Here is a 20109-nt window from a genome sequence, read left to right as displayed (position 1 = left end):
ATAAAGGTGATTGATTGATTGACTGACTTTGATTCTTGAATTCTCTGATCCAAACTCAGACCATGGGCTCCTTATTGCTATGGACCTCAAACAGGGCCGATTTGAAAACCCACAGACTTTCTGTAGTCAGCTACGAAACACCTACTTCGGAGCATGCAACGAACCAGGTATGGAACAGGATTTCAACTTAAAAACTCTGTTCCTCCTAAACCTACATGCCATTTGGAGTTTTCATCTCAGAGTTCCAGCGTGTCCCCGTAACAGGACTACACAAGAGTTATGGAACTTAGCCCACAAAGCTTGCACCAAGCAAAAGACTATTTGTGAAAAGACTGTGAAAAAACCCAAAGTCTCTGTCTCTGAGCACTGCTTGGAGTTAACCCTAGATGGCACCCTACAACACCACAGTCACAGACATTTTTACAGAGAGTCAATACCGTTCCAAGCCTGCAGAGGGCAACACAGTGCAGCCACGTCTGAGACAGCAGAGATCCTGAGGGTGCTGAAAGATCTTCTTCACATGAAAACTCACAAGGAAGATGAGCCAAGCACCCAGAACACTGCCCGTCATCTACAGACCACAGAGCTAACTGTTACAGCACAAAGTGACAACAACACCCAAGCTCCACAGTCAACAGTTGCACACCCTGAACGAGACGGCACAGGTCCTCACACCAGGTACCACAAACACAAGGTACCAGAAAATGCTGTTTTGACTACCTGCTTTCGCAGCGAGCTACACAAGACCGGTCCTAACCACCCACCGATCGTCACACCTGCCCTGATGCCAACATTCCTGGGCAGCCTTGTCAAAAAGGGGGTGGGCCGAAAAGGAGTCAACAGGGAAGATCGACACAGGATTAAACCTGACGGTGATCTCATCTCACCTTTTCAAAAGACTCCAATTTGAAGCTAAGAGACAAGATCGAACTCTTACACCTCAAACTTATGAACTGAATGTACAGGTGTACAGACAGAATGACATCCAGTTTGAACAGGTTGTTTCCATTCACCTGACAATCGTTCCGATGAGTCGAATACATCCCACGTATGTCCCACCAATGAACACTCATACATTGCTCATCGACAAAGACCTGCTAGAACACTTTGACCCTTTTCTGAACTTCAAACAGCTAAAAGACTTTGCTCAAGTGCGAGAACTTCTTTCTCTCCAGCCACACAGGTTGCTAGAGCCAGACTGTCAGGTCACAGAGGTCACGGGAACCCCAGCAGCCAGCCATGAGTACAACGCCCTAACGACAAACTCAAGTTCATGCCTCTGTACCTTAGTCAACAAACAGGGTACGGTGGTACCAGCTTACACCAAAGGGGTCGCTGTTCGGCTCAACCTGCAATGTGATCAAACCTTACACCACACGCCCGGTTTCTTCCAACCCTCAGCTGAATGTGTAGAACTCGGACTCACACTTGCAAACAACAAGCATGTCAAACACAAACACCTGTTCCAGCAAGGTGATAACATCACAAAAACACACAATGTGATCGGGTACTGGAAGAAGGCAAAAGGACACTCGAAGTTACCAAGTCTAGACGAGGACTTTAAAGAACACACTGACACCCTTGCCAAAACTGGCACACTAAACAACATTCTGTGGTCACTCCCAACCCACCCACCCACATTCAAGGTTGAAGTGATTACACACAGCATAAGAACTTTACTAGCTAAACTGCCTACCTCAGAATCGCTTACGCTGGCTCCGTTGTCTACACAGACCAACATAGCGGACATGCGGGCTTCTGAAACCTCGATAATGACTTTGCTTTACCACCTCTCAGACCCCTCCATCCACCCTGGCAACCAGTCTACAGTCACTAACAACCAAAGCCCCAGACCACTGCATGATACACAAACAATGCTGCGTGCACAGAACAATATTGTGGGTTGTGCACCGTCTGACATCACAATGCCAGGGCTTGTAATGCCACGGAGCAAAAGGGGGATAATGCCAATATATTTCCATGATGCAGCAGGTGCTGCACCACGCAGCACCAGAGCCACTGACAAAACACTGAAGCAAGCGTCATGCCAGCAGCAAGATGTGGCAAAACATGGGCGAGGGTGAGCTAAACCCAGTCGCCGCCCACGAAGCAAAGAGACTGTCCTGTCCAACCAAAGACAGGCCTTGTTTGTTTCTTTCTCCCCTTTCTCTATCTCTCTACCTATTATCTGTACCAGGATGCTGCTGTGGTTTCCCGTGCCGTGCAGTCAGCCAAAGAGAGGACAGCTGCCACCGAGAAAACCGCTGAGACTCCTGACTACCGATGACAGGGCACACTGCCCCAGCACTGTAACCGAATACAGCTGTACAAGGTTCCGATGGAGAGAGGACTCCCTCACTCACACTGAGGCCGATGTCAAACACCTGTTCAGCCAACATGAGAAAGTGACAGTTACACAAATGGAGTTAGGTGGACACCACCACCGCTCCAAACAGTTCCCGGGAGTTTGCTTAGAGCCGCTGCTGCCGCCAGAATGTTTAACATTGTTATGTCCAGTGTCAATGCAGCGAACCAGACTGTAAACTCCTTGAAACCACTGTTTACTGTCTTCCAGAGGGACTTTACACAGACTCAGCTGTTTACAGCGTTAACAACAGACATGCTGTGGGAGGTTAGCTCCTCCAATGACAGCCTAACCACGAGTAAAACCCCACCGTACATGATACCCTTAAGCCTTGTGTTAACTGTGCCGTCTTACGCCATAACCATGCCAGCTGACCTGCAACAAATACACCTGGCCAACTCTCTGGATAGCGCCTTCCTACGGCACGTCAACCCCAAACAGAGAGAAGTGAACGTGCTCCTGAACCAACCCATCAGCGAGTCAAGCCAAGTCTACAGACCTAAAGACATTGTCAGTGTCAGGATGTGGAAAAGCAACACCCACACCAAAACACACATTCCAAATGTGGTGGCCTACCACGACAGCGACACACAGCTGTACCTGGCCCCAAACATGCACATGTGTGCTTTGTCCAAAGACATTCATTATCTCTGCCTTAGCAAACCCTTCCTCAGACACAACTCTGAAGGAATCTGCGAGCTGCAACCCTGGATCAGCGATACGCGCTGCCCTGCCGAAGCCAAGCCTCGTACACAAGCCACAGAAACGCAAGCAGAGATTGTGGGTAACAGATGGCTCGTCAACACTCCTGTGCGCTCAGCTACGCTGACCTACGACCAGCATGACACCGCCACCCGTGCCAACCTGCTTGACCAAGCACTGAAAGGTACCACCCAATACATTGACATTACTCCTGTCGACACAGCCCTCCAAGCACAGCCTCGACAGCCCGTTCTGAACCCGTCATCTGCGGTCCGAGTCTGGACTACTCCCGACACTTCACGGTGCATCTCCACTGTCATTGGTCCCGCCCTGACTCTTGGCGTAACCTTCATCCTATACAGGATACTCAACGAGATGCAACCCTCTACAGCCAAACTCACGACAACTGTGGCTGGAGGTCTCCGATGGAATCCCCGGAAAGGGGGTGCCAAGTCAAAGACAACACCGAACCTCATCAAGCTGAATCCTCAGCTTCAGGAACCACCTGCCATCATGACCCACCTGCTACATGACCATCACGATTCACCTGTCATCTGCCCATCCTGATGATTGCCGTCCGATGATGTCCACACAGGGACTTCATCTGACATTAAGGGTCCATGGGTCCATATGGCGATATAGAGGACTATAAAGACCACATTTCTAATAAGTAGAAAAAAGCAAAGGTCAGTTCTTATCAGGGACGTCACAGTCTATATGCACACTTCATATGAAACCATTTTACTGAAGAATTTTTGAGATATGGGACAAGATAATGATTTAGAGGGCTAAAAAGACACCATTTCTAATAAGTAGAAAAAACAATGGTCAGTTCCTGTAAGGGACGTCCCATACGATATGCACACCTCATATCAAACCATTTTACTGCAGTATTTTTGAGATATGGGACATTATTACACTTTAACGGGCTTTAAAGATCCCATTTCTAATAAGTAGAAAAAAAACAATTGTCATTTCTCATAAGGGACATCCCATACTATATGCACACATAATGGTTTGATATAAAACCCAGTTTACTGCAGCATTAATGAGATATGGACCTATATTGTGCTTTAGGGGGCTATAAAGATAAAGGGTATATTCACTTCAGAGGCTCATAGAGAAATGTAATGTTTTCTAAAATCTATGACATTTCCGTTTACCAATCTGGAATTGCATGCATTCAGAGTCAGTTCTGAGACTTTGCACGACTTTGAGACATGTAGAAATGTCAGCTTATAAAAGTAGAGGAAAACGATGCCCATTTCATGCAAGGCACCTCCTACTTTATTAGCACAGCTAAAATAAAATCTGGGTACTTTGGCAGTTTGGACTTACATGTATTCTAATTCAACAAAATGCTATTTAACTACATAAGTAGGAACACTTACTATTTTTAAAAGGCACATAATAATACTACCTTCGTGCAGAGTTCAGTGTCAATCCTGCTCCAGCAAACCTTTCTGTAACTATGAATTGTTCCTGACTCTTAATTAGATTAGGGTTGGAACTGAACTTTAAGTGAGATTTCCAGAAACAAGACTGGGGATACGCTATGATCCATTCATCCATTGAATGCAAGCTACTCTAAACTTTCACAGAGCAAAGAATATGAGCTACTTTGTAAGAAAAGGCCATTATTTCTTTTAAGTATTTGAAAAAAACATTTCTATAGGTTGCAAAAAATGAGGAAATATTAAAACGTATTTGAGTGTTTTGTTCTATATGAATGCATGCTTCTACAAACTGCCACAGTACACGGACTTCACATTAGGTGTGCTGAAAATGTAGGAGGAACTTTAGAAAGAATCGCCTTTTTTTAAACTTATTTGAAATAGTTCTCAAAACTGGAGTTTCTGAGGATTTTCTTGATTTTTAACCCCAAATTGCTATGGTAAAATATCTTTATACACCAAATACTTCAGTAAAATAGTTTTATATAAGGTGTGCTTGTGGGATGTCCCATGTATTAACTGATCATTGTATTCTTCTACCTATTAGAAATGGGGTCTTTCTAGGCCTCTGAAACAGAATACATTTCAGAAAAACAGAAAAACATTTCTGCAAAATGCTAGAAATGCAGTAAAACTTTTTTATATAAGGTGTGAATATAGTATGGCACCTCCAATATACAAACTGAATATTGTTTTTTTTTCCAACTTATTAGAAATGGGGGTTCCACTTTATATTGTGTCCCTAATACCTGTGTACTTAGTAATTAGATGTGTATGTAGTATGTAACCACAGTGTAAGTACACATTGGTACATAGTATCTATAGTTCTAATGTTTGTGTAACTACATATTTGTAATAACCCACTGAATGGTATGTGTAAGTACAAATGTGTAACAGGACATTGGTGATAAAATTTATTGGTAAGAAAGTAAAAATGTGTAACAGGACTAATATCAATATTCATTTTTTTATGTAATTACCCCTATTTACACTGCAGTGGCAAGTAAATTAGGCTTTACATATAAAATGTGGTTGGTGTCCACAATGTTGCACTTTAAATGAAGTCGACAGTTCCTGAGGAGTTACCATGTAAGTACACTGGTATTACAGTGGTGCACCAACTCCTCCCACTTTACCGAACCCTAAACCCACCCATCTCCACCCCCTGGATCAAATGGTTCAAATTACTCTTATACATATTGTTGTTACAAAATGTAGATTTACATGTTCTGTTATACATTTGTACTTGCACAAACCATTCTGAGGGTTGTTGTTACAAAAATATTACAGCCATGGATACTATATACCAATGTGTACTTACACTGTGTTATATACTACGTACACATGTAGTTACATTGTATATACACAGGTATTAAGAACACTTAAGATAATGTGGGACCGACATGGGATATTTATAGCCCAATAAATCACCATATAGTCCCATATCTGAAAATGCTGCCGTAAAATGGTTTGATATGAGGTGTGCATATAGTATGGGACATCCCTTAAAGGAGCTGACATTTGTTTTTCAACTTATTAGAAATGTGGTCTTTATAGTCCTCTAAATTACCATATGGACCCATATCTCAAAAATTCTGCAATAAAATGGTTTGATATGAGGTGTGCATATAGTATGGGACATCCCTTATAGGAACAGACCATTGTTTTTTTCTACTTATTAGAAATGGTGTCTTTATAGCTCTCTAAATCATTGTATTGTCCCATATCTCAAAAATGCTGCAGTAAAAGGGTTTCATATGAAGTGTGCATATAGTATGCGACGTCCCTGATAAGAACGGACCATTGTTTTTTTCTACTCATTAGAAATGGGATCTTTATAGCCCTTTAAAGTGTAATAATGTCCCATATCTCGAAAATGCTGCAGTAAAATGGTTTGATATGAGGTGTGCATATAGTATGGCATGTCCTTTATAAGAACTGACCATTGTTTTTTTTCTACTTATTAGAAATGGTGTCTTTATAGCCCTCTAAACCACCATTTGGACCCATATCTCAAAAATGCTGCAGTAAAAGGGTTTGATATGAGGTGTGCATATTGTATGGGACATCCCTTATAGGAACAGACCATTGTTTTTTTCTACTTATTAGAAATGGTGTCTTTATAGCCATCGAAATCACCATTTGGACCCATATCTCAAAAATGCTGCAGTAAAAGGTTTTGATATGAGGTGTGCATATAGTATGGGACATCCCTTATAGGAACAGACTATTGTTTTTTTCTACTTATTAGAAATGGTGTCTTTATAGCCCTCTAAATCATTGTATTGTCCCATATCTCAAAAATGCTGCAGTAAAAGGGTTTCATATGAAGTGTGCATATAGTATGGGACGTCCCTGATAAGAACTGACTATTGTTTTTTTTCTACTTATGAGAAATGTGGTCTTTATAGTCCTCTAAATCGCCATATGGACCCATATCTCAAAAAATGCTACAGAAAAATGGTTTGATATGGGGTGTGCATATAGTATGGGACGTCCCTGATAAGAACTGACCATGATTTTTTTCTACTTATTAGAGTTGGGTCCTTTATAGTCCTTTAAATCATTGTATGGTCCCATATCTAAAAAATGCTGCAGTAAAATGGTTTCATATGAAGTGTGCACATAGTATGGGACTCCCCTGATAAGAACTGACTATTGTTTTTTTCCCACTTATTAGAAATGGGATCTTTATAGCCCTTTAAAGTGTAATAATGTCCCATATCTCGAAAACGCTGCAGTAAAATGGTTTGATATGAGGTGTGCATATTGTATGGGACGTCCTTTATAAGAACTGACCATTGCTTTTTTCTACTTATTAGAAATGGTGTCTTTATAGCCCTCTAAACCACCATTTGGACCCATATCTCAAAAATGCTGCAGTAAAATTGTTTGATATGAGGTGTGCATATAGTATGGGACGTCCCTGATAAGAACTGACCATTGTTTTTTTTCTACGTATTAGAAATGGTGTCTTTATAGCCCTCTAAATCACCATTTGGACCTATATCTCAAAAATGCTGCAGCAAAATGATTTCATATGAAGTGTGTATATAGGATGGGACGTCCCTGATAAGAACTGACCATTGTTTTTTTCTATTTATTAGAAATATGGTCTTTATAACCCTTTAAAGAGTAATAATGTCCCATATCTCGAAAATGCTGTTGTACAATGGTTTGATATGAGGTGTGCATATGGTATGGAACGTCCCTTATAAGAACCAACTATTGTTTTTTCTACTTATTAGACATTGGATCTTTTATAGCCCTTTAAAGTGTAATAATGTCCAATATCTCCAAAATGCTGCTGTAGAATGGTTTGATATGAAGTTTGCATATAGTATGCGATGTCCCTTATAAGAACTGACCATTGTTTTTTTCTACTTGTTAGAAATGGGATCTTAAAAGACTTGTAAAGTGTAATATTATCCTATATCTCGAAAAGGCTCCAGTAAAATGGTTTTATGTGAGGTATGGATATAGTATGGGATGTCTTCTTTAAGAACTGACCTTTAATTGCTTCTTTCTCATCATAAAAAAAGTGTCTTCTAAATCAATGAATGTCCCATATCTCGTTTTCTTCTAATAATTGTAATGCTTTGAAAGGCTGAAAATTATAGTAATACAGAGCAGTCAAGGAAAACAATAAGTTACACAAATATTAGAGCAGATGGGCAAAAAAGGTCGTCATATATCAAATCTGAACGTATAGATGAAAAGCGATCTGAAAGCACGTTCCCTCTCTGTTGTTCCTGCTATTGCCGTAATTATAGAATCAGAATCAGAATCAGAATCAGAAAGAGCTTTATTGCCAAGTATGTTTGCGCATACAAGGAATTTGTTTTAGTGACATAAGCTTCCAGTACACAGAGACACCAACACACAGACAAAGAAAAAAAAAAAAAAAAAAAAAAAAAAAAAAAGTGTATAAACAATTGTGCTATAAATGATAATGGGATAGGATTGAAAAGATGCAGGGATGTACTAGGATGGAGGGGTAACAAATAAATATAAGGATGTTGCACTTTTGTTTGCATAAGCATAAGTGGGGAACATTTAATTGTTCATGAGGTAGATTGCCTGGGAGAAGAAACTGTTTTTGTGCCTTGCTGTTCTGGTATTTGCGGCTCTGAGACGCCTGCCAGATGGCAAAAGTTCAAAAATGGGGTGACTTGGATGTGAGGGATCCAGAGTGATTTTATGAGCCCTTTTCCTCACTCTGGATGTATACAGTTCTTGAAGGGTGGGCAGGGGAGCACCAATAATCCTTTCAGCAGTCCGAACAGTTCTCTGTAGTCTTCTGATGTACGATTTTGTTGCTGAGCCAAACCAGACAGTTATAGAAGTACACAGTACAGACTCAATGACGGCTGAGTAGAACGGTTTCAGCAGCTCCTGTGGCAAGTTAAACTTCCTCAGCTGGCGAAGGAAATACAACCTTTGTTGGGCCTTTTTTGCAATGGAGTCAATGTGATTATCCCACTTCAGGTCCTGAGAGATGGTGGTTCCCAGGAATCTGAATGACCCCACTGCAGTCACAGTGCTGTTCATGATGGTGAGTGGGGAAAGTGCAGGGGGGTTTCTCCTGAAGTCCACGATCATCTCCACTGTTTTGAGCGTGTTCAGCTCCAGGTTGTTAAGACTGCACCAGACAGCCAGCTGCTCAACCTCTTGTCTGTAAGCAGACTCATCACCGTCCTGGATGAGGCCGATGACTGTAGTGTCATCTGCAAACTTCAGGAGCTTGACAGAGGGGTCTTTAGAGGTGCAGTCGTTGGTGTAAAGGGAGAAGAGCAGAGGGGAGAGAACACATCCCTGAGGGGCGCCAGTGTTGGTGGAGCAGCTGTTTGATGTGAATTTCCCCAGTCTCACTAACTGTTGCATATCTGTCAGAAAGCTGGTGATAGTAATATAGTAATACACGCGCATCTAAATTTCACACGCGGCTGGCTTGACGGTGTTTTTCTGTAGTGCGGCTGGCTTGACCGCAGTCGTTTCCTTTAGGAGACCAGCATACATTCAGTTTAACCGCGAAAAAAGAGACAAATTAAAATGAGCATAACCGTGACCATAACCGTCTATTAACACCTCAAAAAGTACAGATAATGTAAAATCTTATGTAAATATGACAAAATACATTCACGGACGTTATATTAAAAGTACATCTTCCGTTCAGTAATGTTACATGAAGCAGTTTAGACCTCCGTGTCTGAGGTGAAAACCACATCCGTTTTTTTTTTATATATATAACGTTAAGCTCCTTTGTTTCCGCCTTTCATAAAACCTTCCGCCTTTCATACAACCGGGTAAACAATAAAAGATAACTTTACATTTTGAATATTTACTTACCATAGTCTTTCACTCGCTTCTCGCTTCTTTCACGCTGAGAAAATGGCGGCTGCTCGCAGAGACGTATGATTTTGACGTGACGTGCATGCTCTCCTTCACGTCCGCATCCTCAACCCAGCCCCGCTGGGTTAAAGCAGAGATGCATTTTCAAGCCAAACTTGGGTTAAAACATCCCAAAGTCCTATCCAACGGCCTCAACCCAGCAGTTGGGTTGAAACAACAACCCAGCGTTTTTTAGAGTGTTTGACACGTTTTGACAAGAGTTAACGTTACCTAGCTAACGTCGTTAGCTGGTGCATGTTATGTCAATTTTCAGACAATGAAGAGAAAGTCCACAGACATCTCTTCTTATTTTAAGAAGAAAAGTAAAGAAGGAGGAGTTAAAGAGATGGCAGGGGAGCAAGAGAGGCTTAGTAATAGTGAGGATGAGGAGGAGGATGGAGGAGAGGAACAAACAGACCAGCATGACAAGGATACACAGCCAGCATTAGTGACAGAACACAATGATGAGGAAAAACAGACAGCAGCAGCCCAAAGACAGTCAGCACCATTGGTCACAGAAGCGTGGCAGGACACGGCAAAAGCAGGTGTTAGACGTCTTCCTGGACCAACAGGTGAAGTAACGATCACGTGGCCCTAATAATGAAATTGATGGCTAGCCTAGATAGTAACATCATCTGGAGAAATGTATGTTTTGTTTAGTGTGTTTCCATTAAAAAACAAATCGTGACATAATCACTTAAAGCGTTTTATAATAATAATAATAATAATAATAATAATAATAATAATAATAATAATAATAATAATAATAATAATAATTCATTACATTTATAAAGCACTTTTCTAGGCACTCAAAGCGATTCACATTGTCAGGAGGTATCTCCTCATCCGGTTCCGGTTCCACCTAACGGTTCCGGTTCTTATTTCGGTTCCATTAAAATCATTAAACAATTATTAAGAAATAGTGGTAAGGAAAAATGCACAATACTCAACTACTCAATGCTCAATACTGTTTATTACTTACTGTCAACTTAAATGAAAGGTTGGTAATGTCAAAACATATATTACAGTGTAAAGATCTTCATAAGTAGGGTGGGGATTTTTTTGACATTTTCTGGTTCGGCTTCTGGTTTCATTTAAATGAACTATGTTTTTTACTATTTCTCCTTCACTGAATGTAGCATTGCTGGAAGGTAGTAAGTAATTTTGAGTATGCTAGTCCATCAATCAGAATGTGTTTCAAAGTTGTTGTTTTTTACACTATCAATAACGTTTTTTTCAAGCAGGAATAAGCTGCTAAATAATCCCTTGAGGGCTGAGACACTTGTTAATTTCCGTTAATTAATGAAATATAAATGGTTAAACTTATAAACATGTATACACACTCTCAATAAAGTCCTTATTTTACAAATAATAATGCAGTCAGGAGATGCTGTGATGCCATGAGTGGTTTCCACATTTTGAAACATTTAAAATGCATTAAAATAAATATTTTCTATCACTTTGTTTACCAGTCTTGAAATGACCTGTTCACTAAATAATCTAACCCTCATACTTTCATTACAATAACAGTCTATTTATTTAGTGTTCCAAGTTGAAGCCAGTATGTATGAATGACAATATGGGACAAGTATAATGTAATTTAATGGCGGCAGGTGCAGCGCGCTGCTGTTAGATGTACAGTCAGGCCGGTGACACACTTGCTACGTGGTGTTTCTGCTGCATGGCGCCTGCTTCGCGTTTTCTGTGTCTTTACACACCAGAATCGTGCCTGGCGCGCTGCTGCTACTGTGGGTGACATAGAGGTAGACCGCCGACAGACCAGGCTCTTGTCTTCATGACAAAAATATAAATATATAAATATATATACGCGTTTTCCTCGCGGCTCGAGCGTGGCTGAGACTCACATCTCATGCAGGCAGTCTGCAAGCTCTAACCTGTTAACATGGGAGCCGAATTCAAAACGGACACGCCATGCAGCTGAGACACTTGCGCCACGATTCCAGTGTATCGCCGGCCTCAGACAAAACGATGTGTAGTTATCAAAGGCGCGAGTGCACATACAGTCGTGGGAAACAATGTGTTCGCCAATTAAAGACGCGACAGCGCAACGAGTCTGTGGAATGTGCGTTATTGGAATCAATGTGCTCAGTAATTAAAGAGGCAGAGAGGTGTGTCTGTCATTCGGTTCGTGACATCCTTTACGGGAAATGCCGAATATTCAGAACAGCAGCGCAAGGCTGCTCACAGCGCTTGGTCACGTGTTGCACAAGAACCGTTTTTAGAACCAAAACTTAGAAAATGCTCACGGTTCCGGTTCTTTTCAAAGAACAAAACCGGTTCCGAATAAGAACCGGTTTTCGGCTCCCATCCCTATCCATCACCAGTGTGCAGCATCTACCTGGATGATGCGATGGCAGCCATAGTGCGCCAGAACACCCACCACACACCAGCTTACGGGTGGAGAGGAGACTGAGTGATGAAGCCAATCAACAGATATGGGGATTGTTGGGAAGCCATGATGGTCGGAGCCCAATGGGCAAATTTAGCCAGGATGCCGAGGTCACACCTCGACTCTTTTCGAAAGACGTCCTGGGATTTTTTACTTTGTTTTGACTCATGTGTGCTGAGTGTAGAATCAAGAAGGGCTAGGGCCATAAATCTTGATGACTTTATGGATGTGTTTGCCAAAAAACATAGCAACAGGCGAATAAAGCTATTCTGAAGCCTGGTAATCAGAATCAGAGACTATGGATCCCTGTTGGGAAGTTCTTTTTGTAACAGTAATAATTATTTTTGTTTTACATTAAGCAAAGAAATAAATGTTTCTTACACATACTGTATAGCCTGGTAATCAGAATCAGTCTATTGATCCCTGTTGGGAAAGTCCTGTTACATAAGGCAAAGATGTGATTGTTTCTGTCCTTGCTTTTATTTGTATCTGCCAGTATCTGCTTTTCCCCAGTAACTGTTTTGTTTGCAATAAATGTATACCTTATGCCAAATATAATTGCAAAATAAAACAGAATTGTTGTGCAACTCAAAATGTAAGCTGTACTGTTATAAGTCTATGCACATTATATAATTAGTAACATTAAATATAACACAATAAACTTAAGTATATCAGTAGGAGTTTCCTTAAGTCTTTCTGATAGTTTTCTACAGGCCGGTTTACTACACCAGTAGAATACAATTCTGAAATTATGGTTTCTAGTTTTGGTGTGCCACCCCAAGATTATAAGTGGCCCCATCTGGCCACCCCTATGAAAACTTTCTGGAGGCAACACTGCGGTAGTATAATCTCTCCAGTTTATAATGTGTATCATCTTTCAGATCAGAGAGTAACTTCACTTCTGATTTTTCTAGATTATTCACAGACAGATCCAGTTCTGTCAGGTGTGAGGGGTTTGATCTCAGAGCTGAAGTCAGAGCAGAACAACCTTCATCTGTGACGCCACAATCACTCAACCTGTAGAGAACAATGACACAGTGTTAATTGTAGTTGAAGTGTGTGTAGTTTGTTATTGACTCTGGTCTCGGAGCAGGAGAGGAGATATAATGACAAGCATTGCCACAAACTGCTGCTGATAGAATCAGATTTCTGCATGTTGATGCTCAATGCTGCTGTTTGAAACTGTCATGTGCTTCAGGACTGAACAGACACACAGAGCTGAATGTGAGATATTGTTTCATAGTGATATAAGGACAGATCTGTCTGTAGAAACACTCACTTGCTCCTCTAATTACAACTTACAGTTTACCTAAAAATGAAGATTAAAAATCATAAAAATCATGGTCGCAAATACTCCAAAAATGTAAAGCAGCGCTTTGCAATGCGTTCGACAGCTGCGTGCAACAGTAGAGTTGGATCAGAAACCCACACATGCGCCACAATGTAAAGTGATCAACAACACAAGTGTATTGATCCATTCAGATGTGACAGAATTGTGTTTTACAGTCGTGTGATATGAGAACATTAAAGCTTCTGTAGTGATGCTGGCTGAAAACACACACCACAATCTAAACTTCATGACGAGGTCAATTGGAAAATGACAAAACATAGACTTGTAAATTCATCATCATAGTAATTTAACTTGCTGTTAATTAACACTGTACAATAGATATGTATTTATTATAAATGTTACTGTTATTATCCTATTTAGATATTAAATATTACCGGTAAATATGTTCTTAAAGGATAGTTCACCCAAAAATGAAAATTGTCATTTTCTCAACATCGTGTCATTTCAAACCTGAATGAATTTCTTTCTTCTGTGGAACATAAAAGAAGATAATTTCAGAAATTCAAGATATTTTTATACATAAATCAAGGGTAACCAAAATGGTTTGGTAACGTTCTACAAAATATCTGTTGTGTTCTACAGAAGAAACTAAGTCACACAGGTTTGGAAAGACATGAGGGTGAGGAAATGATGACAGAATTTATTTATCAATAGATTTCCTGCATTCATGAATTCATTAATATCTATTTTTATTTACTCCAATTAAAGGCCCTGTCACCCAGCAAAGAATTCATGGAGGAACTCATCGGTCAGATGGGCAGAATTTGTCCTGGGCTGAATTTTAACCCCAGTCCAGCCCTGACCACAGGTCACAGGTTTGAGTCTCAGTACTCACAGAGATTATCATGTTCTTTCCACCCTCTTTTTTTCTATCTATCTATCTATCTATCTATCTATCTATCTATCTATCTATCTATCATTTATGTTACAAGCTTTGGTCTTACAATTTATATTAAAGGACACATCTTACTGAAGACAAACACATGAGACTATCAGAGAAATGATCTTACCACAGTTTCTCCAGTTTACAGTGAGGATCCTCCAGTCCAACACAGAGATGCTTCACTCCTGAATCTCTTATTTTATTCCCAGACAGACTCAGGAGTGTAATGTGTGAGGGGTTTGATTTTAGAGCTGAAGCCAGAGCAGAACAACCTTCATCTGTGACGCCACAATCTCTCAACCTGTAGAGAACAATGACACACTCTTTACTTTCTCAGATCAGATCAGTTTAGCTGTGAATCCATTAGTAAAGAGAAAGAACAAATCAATGTGTGATAAATCATTGGACTGAGATTTAAAATGTCAAAGAAACAAAACATGATCATAAATCATTTAAAGCCTCTTTCAAAAAGAAAATTAAAATTCTTTATTACACTGTCAGGATTTTTAACCAAATACAGGCATGTGATCAGATAGAGACAAAAAAAGAAGGAAATTCTGACCACGCCCACAAGCCACGCCCCCAGCACTCATTATTAAAAATATATATTTTACCACATTAGAGAATCTTTATCTCTAGAATCTTTATCTTACTATCACTCTCTGTTTTTTAAAGTGATAAAATATAACTTTATTCACACCATATTTCTGATATTATCGATCAATCTTATCAGATTAATTTTGATCGTTCACTTTTATTTTATATCCGTGAGTGCAGTACACCTGCAAAGCGTTAGCACTCGTTAGCTTGTCATTGGCGTTTTCATTCTAACCTATTGCTGTTTTCTTTTCTCCTCTCCTCTCTCTCGCTCCAGTTTTTCACAAGTTCATCAAACAACCGCAGTAAGAATATTTCATCAAGCACGGTGAGTAATGGCTTCTCTTGCTATTGTTATTTGCACCTCTTGCCTCATGTACAGTTTATCTATCTCTGTCGCAGATGAGGGATTCACATGTGATAAATGCTGGGAAATACAGTATTGTTCAAAATAATAGCAGTACAATGTGACTAACCAGAATAATCAAGGTTTTTAGTATATTTTTATTAGTACGTGGCAAACAAGTTACCAGTAGGTTCAGTAGATTGTCAGAAAACAAACAAGACCCAGCATTCATGATATGCACGCTCTTAAGGCTGTGCAATTGGGCAATTAGTTGAAAGGGGTGTGTTCAAAAAAATAGCAGTGTCTACCTTTGACTGTACAAACTCAAAACTATTTTGTACAAACATTTTTTTTTCTGGGATTTAGCAATCCTGTGAATCACTAAAATAATATTTAGTTGTATGACCACAGTTTTTTTAAAACTGCTTGACATCTGTGTGGCATGGAGTCAACCAACTTGTGGCACCTCTCAGCTGTTATTCCACTCCATGATTCTTTAACAACATTCCACAATTCATTCACATTTCTTGGTTTTGCTTCAGAAACAGCATTTTTGATATCACCCCACAAGTTCTCAATTGGATTAAGGTCTGGAGATTGGGCTGGCCACTCCATAACATTAATTTTGTTGGTTTGGAACCAAGACTTTGCCCGTTTACTAGTGTGTTTTGGGTCATTGTCTTGTTGAAACAACCATTTCAAGGGCATGTCCTCTTCAGCATAGGGCAACATGACCTCTTCAAGTATTTTAACATATGCAAACTGATCCATGATCCCTGGTATGCGATAAATAGGCCCAACACCATAGTAGGAGAAACATGCCCATATCTTTATGCTTGCACCTCCATGCTTCACTGTCTTCACTGTGTACTGTGGCTTGAATTCAGAGTTTGGGGGTCGTCTCACAAACTGCCTGTGGCCCTTGGACCCAAAAAGAACAATTTTACTCTCATCAGTCCACAAAATGTTCCTCCATTTCTCTTTAGGCCAGTTGATGTGTTCTTTGGCAAATTGTAACCTCTTCTGCACATGCCTTTTTTTAACAGAGGGACTTTGCGGGGGATTCTTGAAAATAGATTAGCTTCACACAGACGTCTTCTAACTGTCACAGTACTTACAGGTAACTCCAGACTGTCTTTGATCATCCTGGAGGTGATCATTGGCTGAGCCTTTGCCATTCTGGTTATTCTTCTATCCATTTTGATGGTTGTCTTCCGTTTTCTTCCACGTCTCTCTGGTTTTGCTCTCCATTTTAAGGCATTGGAGATCATTTTAGCTGAACAGCCTATCATTTTTTGCACCTCTTTATAGGTTTTCCCCTCTCTAATCAACTTTTTAATCAAAGTACGCTGTTCTTCTGAACAATGTCTTGAACGACCCATTTTCCTCAGCTTTCAAATGCATGTTCAACAAGTGTTGGCTTCATCCTTAAATAGGGGCCACCTGATTCACACCTGTTTCTTCACAAAATTGATGACCTCAGTGATTGAATGCCACACTGCTATTTTTTTGAACACACCCCTTTCAACTAATTCAACTAATTGCCCAATTGCACAGCCTTAAGAGCGTGCATATCATGAATGCTGGGTCTCATTTGTTTTCTGAGAATCTACTGAACCTACTGGTAACTTGTTTGCCACGTAGCAATAAAAAAATATACGAAAAACCTTGATTATTCTGGTTAGTCACATTGTACTGCTATTATTTTGAACAATACTGTAGTTAGGCTGACAGAGAAGATTTCAGAATTAGAGACACGAATCCAAACTTTAATTGAGGTGAGTAAGACTGTTAGGGCTCTAGATATGGCTTTGGATGCGTCTAGGTCAGGGATTCCTGTACATTGTCCGGTTCCAGCAGAGCCCCTGCAGCAGGGCAACTGGGTGACAGTGAGGCAGCATAGTCGTGGGTCAAAACACTGCTTTTCTGTTCCGATCAAAACATTAAACACCAGCCACCATAGTCAAATGTTTACCGGGAGCCAGAGCGCCTGACATCTTGGCAAATTTAAAAGTGCTGGCTAATGCTAAACGTAAACACAGTAAGATTGTTATTCATGCCGGCGCTAATGATGTTCAACTTCGCCAGTCGGAGATCACTAAAAATAACTTTAAAGAGGTGTGTGAACTTGCAAGCACGATGTCAGACACTGTAATATGCTCTGGTCCCCTCCCTGCTTACCGTGGTGAAGAGATGCATAGCAGATTGTCATCACTCAATGGCTGGATGTCTTAGTGGTGCCCACAGAATAACATAGGTTTCATAGACAATTGGACGAGCTTTTGGGGCAGACCTGACCTGTTTAAAAGAGATGGTCTTCATCCCTCATGGGGTGGTGCCACTCTTCTCTCTAGAAATATGGCAAATAATGTGTTTATACTTGACTAACTGGGGCCCAGGTCAGGAAGCAGACAGACTGGTTAAACCGACCGTCTGCTAGCTGCCTCCTGTCACAGAGGTCAGTTAATTCTCAGCACATAGAGACTTTTTCACCTAGATATCACACTATAGAGACTGTGTCTGTTCCTCGAACTAGAAAATACAAAAAAGGTCCAAACCAAGTTAAAATTAACAATTTAATTGAGGTTCAACAAATAAAAAACAGAAGCAATATGGATAAACAAATGATAAAGCTTGGCTTATTGAATATCAGATCCCTTCCCTGTGGGGAAGTTGTGGCCTAATGGTTAGAGAGTTGGACTGGCAATCGAAAAGTTGTGAGTTTGAGTCTCGGGCCGGCAGGAATTGTGGCTGGGGGGAGTGCATGTACAGTTCTCTCTCCACCTTCAATACCACGACTTAGGTGCCCTTGAGCAAGGCACCGAACCCCCAACTGCAACTGCTCCCCGGGCGCCGCAGCATAAATGGCAGCCCACTGCTCCGGGTGTGTGTTCACAGTGTGTGTGTGTGTTCACTGCTCTGTGTGTGTGCACTTCGGATGGGTTAAATGCAGAGCACAAATTCTGAGTATGGGTCACCATACTTGGCTGAATGTCACGTCACTTTCTTCTTTCTACGAAAACACTTTTTGTAAATAATATGATCACTGATCATAATATAGATGTACTCTGTTTGACAGAAACCTGATGATTACATTATTTTAAATGAGTCCACCCCCCAAGATCACTGTTATAAACATGAGCCGCGTCTAAAAGGCAAAGGTGGAAGTGTTGCTTCAATTTATAACAACGTTTTCAGGATTTCTCAGAGGGCAGGCTTCAAGTATAACTCTTTTGAAGTAATGGTGCTTCATTTAACATTATCCAGAGAAACAAATGTTAATGATAAATCCCCTGTTATGTTTGTACTGGCTACTGTAAACAGGCCACCAGGCCACCATACAGACTTTATTAAAGAGTTTGGTGATTTTACATCTTAGTTAGTTCTGGCTGCAGATAAAGTTTTAATAGTTGGTGATTTTAATATCCATGTTGATAATGAAAAAGATGCATTGGGATCAGCATTTATAGACATTCTGAACTCTATTGGTGTTAGACAACATGTTTCAGGATCTACTCATTGTCGAAATCATACTCTAGATTTAATACTGTCACATGGAATTGATGTTGATAGTGTTGAAATTATTCAGCCAAGTGATGATATCTCAGATCATTATTTAGTTCTGTGCAAACTTCATATAGCCAAAATTGTAAATTCTACTTCTTGTTACAAGTATGGAAGAACCATCACTTCTACCACAAAAGACTGCTTTTTAAGTTATCTTCCTGATGTATCCAAATTCCTTAGCATATCCAAAACCTCAGAACAACTTGATGATGTAACAGAAACTATGGACTCTCTCTCTTTTAGCACTTTAAATTAAGTTGCTCCTTTACGCTTAAGGAAGGTTAAGGAAAACAGTTTGACACCATGGTATAGTGAGCATAATCGCACCCTAAAGAGAGCAGCCCGAAAAATGGAGCGCAGCTGGAGGAAAACAAAACTAGGATATTTCGTATTGCTTGGCGGGAAAGTAACATCCTACAGAAAAGCATTAAAAACTGCTAGATCCGATTATTTTTCTTCTCTTTTAGAAAAAAACAAACATAACCCCAGGTATTTATTCAATACAGTGGCTAAATGAACGAAAAATAAAGCCTCAACAAGTGTTGACATTTCCCAACACCACAGCAGTAATGACTTTATGAACTACTTTACTTCTAAAATCGATACTATTAGAGATAAAATTGCAACCATTCAGCCGTCAGCTACAGTATCACATCAGACAGTGCACTATAGACCCCCTGAGGAACAGTTCCACTCATTCTCTACTATAGGAGAGGAAGAATTGTATAAAATTGTTAAATCATCTAAACCTACAACATGTATGTTAGACCCTATACCGTCTAAGCTCCTAAAAGAGGTGCTTCCAGAAGTCATAGATCCTCTTCTGACTATTATTAATTCCTCATTGGCATTAGGATATGTCCCCAAAACATTTAAACTGGCTGTTATTAAGCCTCTCATCAAAAAAACACAACTTGACCCCGAAGTAGAGGTCTTCACGGGTCCAAAAATTTGTGCCCAAACACGACAGAGACCCGTAATGTACTAAACCGAACCGACCCGGACCCGTCTAATATTTCAAAAGCTGGACCCGGACCCGTGTA

At 40.4% G+C, this 20109-nt stretch overlaps 2 protein-coding genes across 5 annotated transcripts in view; both read right to left on the bottom strand.

Moving 5' to 3' along the window:
- The window catches only part of LOC113109173 (NACHT, LRR and PYD domains-containing protein 12-like), a 1059377-nt gene that overhangs the window by 208552 nt on the left and 830716 nt on the right, over positions 1–20109 (bottom strand).
- LOC113109178 (NACHT, LRR and PYD domains-containing protein 12-like) overlaps positions 10794–20109 on the bottom strand; it is a 365574-nt gene continuing 356258 nt past the window's right edge. For 2 of the 5 annotated variants that reach the window (XM_026272813.1, XM_026272815.1), the window contains 2 exons: positions 14684–14857; positions 12358–13339 (listed from right to left, as the gene is read on the bottom strand). In XM_026272813.1, the coding sequence (XP_026128598.1) occupies positions 13132–13339; positions 14684–14857 (382 nt within the window). In that variant the 3' untranslated portion in view covers positions 12358–13131. Of the gene's footprint in view, positions 13340–14683; positions 14858–20109 lie in introns of all 5 variants that reach the window. The other 3 variants (XM_026272816.1, XM_026272814.1, XM_026272817.1) reach the window with 3 other exon arrangements.

Source organism: Carassius auratus, chromosome 9 (genome assembly GCF_003368295.1).
Source record: "Carassius auratus strain Wakin chromosome 9, ASM336829v1, whole genome shotgun sequence".
Classification (NCBI taxonomy): Eukaryota; Metazoa; Chordata; class Actinopteri; order Cypriniformes; family Cyprinidae; genus Carassius; species Carassius auratus.
This window is presented reverse-complemented; position numbering and strand designations above follow the sequence as displayed.